The sequence below is a fragment of the Taudactylus pleione genome, unplaced genomic scaffold (genome assembly GCF_031769625.1).
Source record: "Taudactylus pleione unplaced genomic scaffold, aTauple2 ptg002542l, whole genome shotgun sequence".
Lineage (NCBI taxonomy): Eukaryota > Metazoa > Chordata > Amphibia > Anura > Myobatrachidae > Taudactylus > Taudactylus pleione.
The window spans coordinates 25,619-37,119 of record NW_028286923.1 but is presented as its reverse complement, the minus strand read 5'-3'; the positions used below and the strand labels follow the sequence as shown (position 1 = coordinate 37,119).

General features: G+C 46.5%; 1 protein-coding gene across 1 annotated transcript; it reads right to left on the bottom strand.

The window, feature by feature from the left end:
- Positions 1-458: 458 nt before the first annotated feature.
- LOC148431270 (uncharacterized) lies at positions 459-11,414 on the bottom strand (the record flags this gene model as incomplete). Its single annotated transcript, XM_088466136.1, has 6 exons — positions 11,296-11,414; positions 6,815-6,964; positions 3,817-4,008; positions 1,450-1,528; positions 921-1,018; positions 459-762 (listed from the first exon to the last, which is right to left on the bottom strand). Coding segments are annotated over exons 2-6 (751 nt in total), but the record flags the coding sequence as incomplete, so codon positions are not given.
- Positions 11,415-11,501: the final 87 nt, after the last annotated feature.

Sequence of the window (11,501 nt, the reverse complement as noted above, 5' to 3'; positions counted from 1 at the left end):
GGGGTTATAGGGAGAGTGGACCCAAGTGCATCCTGGGAGCTAAAAGCTTTAACTGCGTGGTGCCCGGATTTGGTTCCCAACCTATATCCCAAGGTCAACCCTGTGGACCCCCTATGGACCCTGAAATAGATAGGGGCTGATGGCTCCTGATGTATGAGATACACCAGAGAGTGTGGGGAGGAGACTGGTCAGATCTCTGGGCTGGTAACACACAGTGACATGAATTGAGGGGGAGAGCAGGAGTATAATAGGGGCTGATGGCTGCTGATGTATGAGATACACCAGAGAGTGTGGGGAGGAGACTGGTCAGATCTCTGGGCTGGTAACACACAGTGACATAATGTGAGGAGGAGAGCAGTATAATAGGGGCTGATGGCTCCTGACTCCACCACTGGACAGATACATTTCCCTCATTAGTTTGTACTGTTGTAGTGATTGAGTAAGTGTTTATTACTCACCTGTGCTGATATCTGTAGGGATTTCCTCCTCCTTACACTGCTGATCACCCCTCACATACGTTTCTTCTTCTCTCTCTATATCTTCTACCTTCATATCAGTCACATACGTCTCTTCTTCTCCCTCTATATCTTCTGCCTTCATATCAGTCACATACGTCTCTTCTTCTCCCTCTATATCTTCTGCCTTCATATCAGTCACATACGTTTCTTCTTCTCCCTCTATATCTTCTGTCTTCATATCAGTCACATACGTCTCTTCTTCTACCTCTATATCTTCTGCCTTTATATTAGCCAGACTTTCACCCTAAGAAACCCACAAATCAATAAAATAACAATTTAGAAATGTCATATTTCATTAAATCACACTAATTAGAAGAATTCTGGTTAATAAGACACACACAGCTTCCTACAGATCCTATAAAGACACTTTGGTATATTGGTGAGACCCTAAATCCCACCTACCTGATGCTCCTGTGGGGTCCTGTGATTCTCCTCTGTACAATCCTGTGAATAAAGAGGACGGGGACATCTCTCTGGAGTATTTCTGTTACTGGGTCCATCTGTAGGAAACACACAGTGACTGAGGGCCTGATTCAGAGTGAGAAAGAGCATGTAACTGTGAACCAGGACAAACCATGTTGCAATGCAAGGGGTGCAAATACATACATTATTTTGCATTTAGGGTAAATACTGGCTGCTTTTGCATGTAGCCCACATATACTGCACAGCTTTATTTTTACACTGCAATTTAGAAGTCAGTTTGGACACCTCCCTCCCAACTCTAAATCTCTCTGCTCATTATACATCTGCCGCACCTGCAGTGCAGCATGGTTTCACCAAGATTGTCAGTTACGTGCTAATTCTCACTCTATTCCCAAAGCTGAATCAGGCCCTGAGTACATTGTATATATGTGATTATCAGGTGATGGGTGTATATAGGAGGCCCCCATACCTGCTCTCCCCTGTACAATAAATTACAGTCTCGTCTTACCCAGTGATGTGAGGGGCCGGTGATTCTCCATTATCACGTCCTTGTACAGACCCCTGTCATCCACTATATACTCCTCCTCCTGCATGGAAACATAGACAGTGACATCCTGACACCTTATAGGAACCTGACACACAATGATACAGTCATCACCCAGACACATCCCCTGGTGTTACTGTACAATGTCCCATTCCCAGCAGTCACTTCTCCAGTCATCACCCAGACACATCCCCTGGTGTTACTGTATAATGTCCCATTCCCAGAAATCACAGCTCCAGTCATCACCCAGACACATCCCCTAGTGTTACTGTATAATGTCCCATTCCCAGCAGTCACCTCTCCAGTCATCACCCAGACACATCCCCTGGTGTTACTGTATAACGTGCCATTCCCAGCAGTCACCTCTCCAGACATCACCCAGACACATCCCCTGGTGTTACTGTATAATGTCCCATTCCCAGCAGTCACCTCTCCAGTCATCACCCAGATACATCCCCTGGTGTTACTGTATAATGTCCCATTCCCAGCAGTCACCTCTCCAGTCATCACCCAGACACATCCCCCGGTGTTACTGTATAATGTCCCATTCCCAGCAGTCAACTCTCCAGTCATCACCCAGACACATCCCCTGGTGTTACTGTATAATGTCCCATTCCCAACAGTCACCTCTCCAGTCATCACCCAGACACATCCCCTGGTGTCTGTATAATGTTCCATTCCCAGCAGTCAACTCTCCAGTCATCACCCAGACACATCCCCTGGTGCCACTGTATTATGTCCCATTCCCAGAAATCACAGCTCCAGTCATCACCCAGACACATCCCCTGGTGTTACAGTATAATGTCCCATTCCCAGCAGTCACCTCTCCAGTCATCACCCAGACACATCCCCTGGTGTTACAGTATAATGTCCCATTCCCAGCAGTCACCACCCAGACACATCCCCTGGTGTTACTGTATAATGTCCCATTCCCAGGAGTCACCTCTCCAGTCATCACCCAGACACATCCCCTGGTGTCACTGTATAATGTCCCATTCCCAGCAATCACCACCCAGAAACATCCCCTGGTGTTACTGTATAATGTCCCATTCCCAGCAATCACCTCTCCAATCATCACCCAGACACATCCCCTGGTGTTACTGTATAACGTGCCATTCCCAGCAGTCACCTCTCCAGACATCACCCAGACACATCCCCTGGTGTTACTGTATAATGTCCCATTCCCAGCAGTCACCTCTCCAGTCATCACCCAGATACATCCCCTGGTGTTACTGTATAATGTCCCATTCCCAGCAGTCACCTCTCCAGTCATCACCCAGACACATCCCCTGGTGTTACTGTATAATGTCCCATTCCCAACAGTCACCTCTCCAGTCATCACCCAGACACATCCCCTGGTGTCTGTATAATGTTCCATTCCCAGCAGTCAACTCTCCAGTCATCACCCAGACACATCCCCTGGTGTTACAGTATAATGTCCCATTCCCAGCAGTCACCTCTCCAGTCATCACCCAGACACATCCCCTGGTGTTACAGTATAATGTCCCATTCCCAGCAGTCACCACCCAGACACATCCCCTGGTGTTACTGTATAATGTCCCATTCCCAGGAGTCACCTCTCCAGTCATCACCCAGACACATCCCCTGGTGTCACTGTATAATGTCCCATTCCCAGCAATCACCACCCAGAAACATCCCCTGGTGTTACTGTATAATGTCCCATTCCCAGCAGTCACCTCTCCAGACATCACCCAGACACATCCCCTGGTGTTACTGTATAATGTCCCATTCCCAGCAGTCACCTCTCCAGTCATCACCCAGATACATCCCCTGGTGTTACTGTATAATGTCCCATTCCCAGCAGTCACCTCTCCAGTCATCACCCAGACACATCCCCTGGTGTTACTGTATAATGTCCCATTCCCAACAGTCACCTCTCCAGTCATCACCCAGACACATCCCCTGGTGTCTGTATAATGTTCCATTCCCAGCAGTCAACTCTCCAGTCATCACCCAGACACATCCCCTGGTGTTACAGTATAATGTCCCATTCCCAGCAGTCACCTCTCCAGTCATCACCCAGACACATCCCCTGGTGTTACAGTATAATGTCCCATTCCCAGCAGTCACCACCCAGACACATCCCCTGGTGTTACTGTATAATGTCCCATTCCCAGGAGTCACCTCTCCAGTCATCACCCAGACACATCCCCTGGTGTCACTGTATAATGTCCCATTCCCAGCAATCATCACCCAGACACATCCCCTGGTGTTACTGTATAATGTCCCATTCCCAGCAGTCACCTCTCCAGTCATCACCCAGACACATCCCCTGGTGTTACTGTATAATGTCCCATTCCCAGCAGTCACCTCTCCAGTCAGCAGGTGAATGTTATTGTTGATGAGTTCCAGCATCTTCTGGTCATTGTGTCTCTCATGTATCAGTGAGTGAGGTGGAGGCACCGTGATGGGGCTCTGGGTCCTGCTCAGTCCTCCTGTCACACGGGGACGGCTGCTGGGAGTCTCATGCTCACCGGATGTCTTCTTCACTACTGTGTAATCCTGTGTATTGGGGGAGACATCAATGAGGAGGTCAATTAAACTCCACCTAAATGGGGCTGTTTATTTAGATGATCACTTTGCATAATATACAAAAAGACTATTTCACTAAAGCAAATATTATAGCAATCTCCTATATACAGAAAAATGTAGAGTATATAGTATCTCCTGCAGCTCCAACATCTTTGTGTCAGTGACAGAAAGAAAACAACATATAATTCCCAACTCCAGTGAGGACTGTGGGACTGATACTAATATCTGAGACCAGCTCCCTGCTGCTTGTTTAATAATATAGATATAAGTGATGTCACTGTGACACCCCCAGATCCCCTCACCTCCCCAGTCATGTCCCTGTATTATTAATATAGATATAAGTGATGTCACTGTGACACTCCCAGATCCCCTCACCTCCCCAGTCATGTCCCTGTATTATTACTATAGATATAAGTGACGTCACTGTGACACTCCCAGATCCCCTCACCTCCCCAGTCATGTCCCTGTATCATTACTATAGATATAAGTGATGTCACTGTGACACTCCCAGATCCCCTCACCTCCCCAGTCATGTCCCTGTATTATTACTATAGGTATAAGTGATGTCACTGTGACACCCCCAGATCCCCTCACCTCCCCAGTCATGTCCCTGTATTATTACTATAGATATAAGTGATGTCACTGTGACACTCCCAGATCCTCTCACCTCCCCAGTCATGTCCCTGTATTATTACTATAGATATAAGTGATGTCACTGTGATACTCCCAGATCCTCTCACTTCCCCAGTCATGTCCCTGTATTATTACTATAGATATAAGTGATGTCACTGTGACACTCCCAGATCCTCTCACCTCCCCAGTCATGTCCCTGTATTATTACTATAGATATAAGTGATGTCACTGTGATACTCCCAGATCCTCTCACCTCCCCAGTCATGTCCCTGTATTATTACTATAGATATAAGTGATGTCACTGTGACGCTTCCAGATCCCCTCACCTCCCCAGTCATGTCCCTGTATTATTACTATAGATATAACTGATGTCACTGTGACACTCCCAGATCCCCTCACCTCCCCAGTCATGTCCCTGTATTATTACTATAGATATAACTGATGTCACTGTGACACTCCCAGATCCCCTCACCTCCCCAGTCATGTCCCTGTATTATTACTATAGATATAAGTGACGTCACTGTGACACTCCCAGATCCCCTCACCTCCCCAGTCATGTCCCTGTATTATTACTATAGATATAAGTGATGTCACTGTGACACTCCCAGATCCTCTCACCTCCCCAGTCATGTCCCTGTATTATTACTATAGATATAAGTGATGTCACTGTGACACTCCCAGATCCCCTCACCTCCCCAGTCATGTCCCTGTATTATTACTATAGATATAAGTGATGTCACTGTGACACTCCCAGATCCCCTCACCTCCCCAGTCATGTCCCTGTATTATTACTATAGATATAAGTGATGTCACTGTGACACTCCCAGATCCCCTCACCTCCCCAGTCATGTCCCTGTATTATTACTATAGATATAAGTGATGTCACTGTGACACTCCCAGATCCCCTCACCTCCCCAGTCATGTCCCTGTATTATTACTATAGATATAAGTGATGTCACTGTGACACTCCCAGATCCTCTCACCTCTCCAGTCATGTCCCTGTATTATTACTATAGATATAAGTGATGTCACTGTGACACTCCCAGATCCCCTCACCTCCCCAGTCATGTCCCTGTATTATTACTATAGATATAAGTGATGTCACTGTGACACTCCCAGATCCCCTCACCTCCCCAGTCATGTCCCTGTATTATTACTATAGATATAAGTGATGTCACTGTGACACTCCCAGATCCCCTCACCTCCCCAGTCATGTCCCTGTATTATTACTATAGATATAAGTGATGTCACTGTGACACTCCCAGATTCTCTCACCTCCCCAGTCATGTCCCTGTATTATGACTATAGATATAAGTGATGTCACTGTGACACTCCCAGATCCTCTCACCTCCCCAGTCATGTCCCTGTATTATTACTATAGCTATAAGTGATGTCACTGTGACACTCCCAGATTCTCTCACCTCCCCAGTCATGTCCCTGTATTATGACTATAGATATAAGTGATGTCACTGTGACACTCCCAGATCCTCTCACCTCCCCACTCATGTCCCTGTATTATTACTATAGATATAAGTGATGTCACTGTGACACTCCCAGACCCTCTCACCTCCCCAGTCATGTCCCTGTATTATTACTATAGATATGTGATGTCACTGTGACACTCCCAGATCCCCTCACCTCCCCAGTCATGTCCCTGTATTATTACTATAGATATGTGATGTCACTGTGACACTCCCACATCCTCTCACCTCTCCAGTCATGTCCCTGTATTATTACTGTAGATATAACTGATGTCACTGTGACACTCCCAGATCCTCTCACCTCCCCAATCATGTCCCTGTATTATGACTATAGATATAAGTGATGTCACTGTGACACTCCCAGATCCTCTCACCTCCCCACTCATGTCCCTGTATTATTACTATAGATATAAGTGATGTCACTGTGACACTCCCAGACCCTCTCACCTCCCCAGTCATGTCCCTGTATTATTACTATAGATATGTGATGTCACTGTGACACTCCCAGATCCCCTCACCTCCCCAGTCATGTCCCTGTATTATTACTATAGATATGTGATGTCACTGTGACACTCCCAGATCCTCTCACCTCCCCACTCATGTCCCTGTTTTATTACTATAGATATAAGTGATGTCACTGTGACACCCCCAGACCCTCTCACCTCCCCAGTCAGCAGGTAGATGATCTCCAGGGTGAGATGTAAGATCCTCTCAGTCCTGTGACTTTCATCCATGTCCATTTTCAGTGAATCAGTGAGAATATAGAACGTGTGATGTGTAATAAAGACTCTGGTTCCTCACAGCAGGATTATCTAGGAATAAATAGAATACACATCACAGAGAACACATGTAACACAGTCAGACATGTAACACTGAGTGACCAGTAAGTTTCCCCTTTCCCCCCAGCCATAGAGCCCTGGTCAGTGTCTGTCAGAGGTTCCTGTGACCCAGCCCCATAAGGCTCCTCAGAGGCCGTCACACAATGCTGTACTGTATAAGGTTACACCAATGCTCCTCTCCTGGCCGGGGGTCTTATTCCTCCCAGACACATATTTGGTGAAATTTGCTCCACGTGTATCTTGTACAAACACATGAATTAGGGATGTTGGGATTTTTTACTTTTGTTTTACATTTATTCCAGAAACGGAGAGAATCTGTGACTATACTGAGGTCATACAGGTAACAGGGGTGTGAGGGGAGAGTACACAGGAGAGCAGAAGGTGTGCAGATATGGGCAGAGGGGAAGTAACGTAGGAATACAGAGCACACAACAGGGGGTGTAACAGCTGTACAGAGGTGTCAGTAACACAGGGGAGGGGAAGGGAACAGAAGAGGTTAGTAACACAGGGATAGGACAGCAGGCAGCCCAGGGGACACACAAAGGGTTACACAATACAGAATCCCATCAGTCACTCTGCACAAATGATGAAATGACAAATGACCGCACCTCAGATGTATGTTACATGTGTGACCAGCCTGCCGGCCGTGTGTGTGCAGCGTAGGGTGGGGTGAGACATGTCCTGGGGGATAATCAGTGACACTCTGAGGATCTGGGGACTGTCACAGCCACTGGCTGTCTCTGAGAGAGTCTCTATTGCTCAGGATAACAAGACGCCCTGACAGACAGTCTCAGCTCAGGGAGTGCAGCCCTTTATTACATGGCCTGTCTGTGTCCTTCTCACACATCCTTCCCCAGCTCCTGTTATGTATCATCTGGTATACACAGTACATACGTGTTATACCTATTATGTGTTATTCCCTGACCACTCATTACTGTTATTATTACTCTGCAGCTGCTGCTATAACAGGACACCACAGCCTGCTCCCCCTGTATAGGACACCACAGGCTGCTCCCCCTGTATAGTACATCACAGGCCACTCCTCCTGTTCAATAGGACACCACAGGCCACTCCCCCTCTATAGTAGGACACCACAGGCTGCTCCCCCTGTATAGTAGGACACTACAGGTCACTCCCCTATATATAAGGACACCACAGGCCGCTCTCCCTGTATAGTAGGACACCAAAGGCTGCTCCTCCTGTATAGCAGGACACACTGCAGGCTGCTCTAGCTGTATAATAGGACACCGCAGTCCGCTCCACCTGTAAAGTAGGACACCGTAGGCCACTCCCAGTGTATAGTAGGACACCACAGGCCACTCGACCAGTATAGTAGGGCAACACAGGCCACTTCCCTGTAAAGTAGGACACCACAGGCTACTCGACCAGTATAGTAGGGCAACACAGGCCACTTCCCTGTAAAGTAGGACACCACAGGCTACTCGACCAGTATAGTAGGGCAACACAGGCCACTTCCCTGTAAAGTAGGACACCACAGGCCACTCCCCCTGTATAGTAGAGTGCAACAGGCTGATCCCCCTGTATAGGAAGGCACCACAGGTTGCTCCCCCTGTAGGGTAGGACAATACATGTTGCTCCCCCTGTATAGTAGAGTGCAACAGGCAGCTTCCCCTGTATAGTAGGATACCACTGGATGCTCCCCCTGTATAGTAGGACACTACAGACTGCTCCCCCTGTATAAGACACCACAGTAGGACTCAATAGGCCGCTCTTCTTGTATAGTAGGACACAATAGGCCGCTCTTCCTGGGTAGTAGGACATCACAGTCCGCTCCCCCTGTAAAGTGTTGGACAAAACATGCCGATCCTCCTGTGCAGTAGGACAATGCAGGCTGCTACCACTGTATAGGACACCACAGGCCACTCCCCCTGTAAAGTAGGACACCACCGGCAGCTCCACCTATATAGTGTAGGACACCACAGGCCACTCCCTCTGTACAGTAAAATACCATTACCTTCTGCCGTTTGACACAGCAAGGTTGCATTTTTCGCGCTTGAATTAAAAAACTCTTCCGTCAAATCCTTTCTCCCTTATATAATAATACTACCACATATAAGTGTGTGGTGAGATCTGTTTTTCCACGCTGAAGTATCACTAAACAGTTCCCACAGCTCTTTATATTATTACAACATATCAGTCTGTGGTAACATCTGATTTAATCCCCATTATATATCACTGTAGTCCCTTATCCTTTAAATATTAATAATACAGCATTCTGACTAGGTTGTTTTAGTGGGCCAATTTCAAAGGGCAGAATGCACCCTGCCCCTTTGGCGGCGCCCTGTTGGCAAACCGCTAAAACATCATGCCGGGTGGTGACCCCACCTGTGGACTGCAGTGCACCTCGGGTGGGAAAAATTGCGGTGCAGCGCTCAACGCTGGTGAATATTCACAGAGAAAGGAGAGCTTGGGGGCAGCCTAGCTGGGCAAATCCCCAAGAGTGATGAACAGGCCGCATCATGCCCCCTTTGCAGGCGAGCGCTTGAGTGACATACCCCTTGCCGGACCTAGAATGAACACTAATAATACCACATATCAGTGAGTGCTGGAAGCAGTTATTCCCCCTCATATATCACTATACAGTCCCATTCCCCCTATATAATAATAATACCACATATCAGTGTGTGCTGGGAGCTGTGTTATTCCCCCTCATATATCACTATACAGTCCCCTCCCCCCTATATAATAATAATACCACATATCAGTGTGTGCTGGGAGTTGTGTTATTCCCCCTCATATATCACTATACAGTCCCCTCTCTCCTATATAATAATAATAATACCACATTTCAGTGTGTGCTGGGAGCTGTGTTATTCCCCCTCATATATCACTATACAGTCCCATTCCCCCATATATACTAATAATACTACATATCAGTGTGTGCTGGGAGCTGTGTTATTCCCTCTCATATATCACTGTACAGTCCCCTCTCTCCTATATAATAATAATACCACATATCAGTGTGTGCTGGGAGCTGTGGTATTCCCCCCCATATATCACTGTACAGTCCCCTCTCCCCTAAATAATACAATATTTCAGCGTGTGCTGGGAGCTGTGTTATTTCCCCTCATATTTCACTGTACGGTCCCCTCCCCTATATAATAATAATAATAATACCACATATCAGTGTGTGCTGGGAGCTGTGTTATTCCTCCTCATATATCACTGTACAGTCCCCTCTCCCCTATATAATAATAATACCACATATCAGTGTGTGCTGGGAGATGTGTTATTCCCCTCATATATCACTGTACGGTCCCCTCTCCCCTATATAATAATAATAATAATAATACCACATATCAGTGTGTGCTGGGAGCTGTGTTATTCCCCCTCATATATCACTGTACAGTCCCCTCCCCCTATATAATAATACCACATATCAGTGTGTGCTGGGAGCTGTGTTATTCCTCCTCATATATCACTGTACAGTCCCCTCTCCCCTATATAATAATAATACCACATATCAGTGTGTGCTGGGAGATGTGTTATTCCCCTCATATATCACTGTACGGTCCCCTCTCCCCTATATAATAATAATAATAATACCACATATCAGTGTGTGCTGGGAGCTGTGTTATTCCCCCTCATATATCACTGTACAGTCCCCTCCCCCTATATAATAATACCACATATCAGTGTGTGCTGGGAGCTGTGTTATTCTCTCTCATATATCACTGTACAGTCCCCTCTCCCCTATATAATAATAATAATAATAATACCACTTATCAGTGTGTGCTGGGAGCTGTGTTATCCCCCCTCATATATCACTGTACAGTCCCCTCTCCCCTATATAATAATAATACCACATATCAGTGTGTGCTTGGAGCTGTGTTATTCCCCCTCATATATCACTATACAGTCCCCTCTCCCCTATATAATAATAATAATAATAATAATAATAATAATACCACTTATCAGTGTGTGCTGGGAGCTGTGTTATCCCCCCTCATATATCACTGTACAGTCCCCTCTCCCCTATATAATAATAATACCACATATCAGTGTGTGCTTGGAGCTGTGTTATTCCCCCTCATATATCACTATACAGTCCCCTCTCCCCTATATAATAATAATAATAATAATAATAATAATACCACTTATCAGTGTGTGCTGGGAGCTGTGTTATCCCCCCTCATATATCACTGTACAGTCCCCTCTCCCCTATATAATAATAATACCACATATCAGTGTGTGCTGGGAGCTGTGTTATTCCCCCTCATTTATCACTGTACAGTCCCCTCTCCCCTATATAATAATAATATAATATATACAGGACACGTTACCTGGCTCCGGCTGTCAGGAATATCTATGACAAAATGGCAGCGAAAGCCCCTGTGGCCCCGCCCCCTCTGCTCTGTGACTGGGAGACTATAAGAATATGGCAGCCGGTCACCGCACATGAGGACACCATTAGACTATACAGCTGTTACTCTAGTGATGGAGATGGGAGCGGTAGGAGCAGGTGGCTTCTAGTTACAGGACGTCCTTC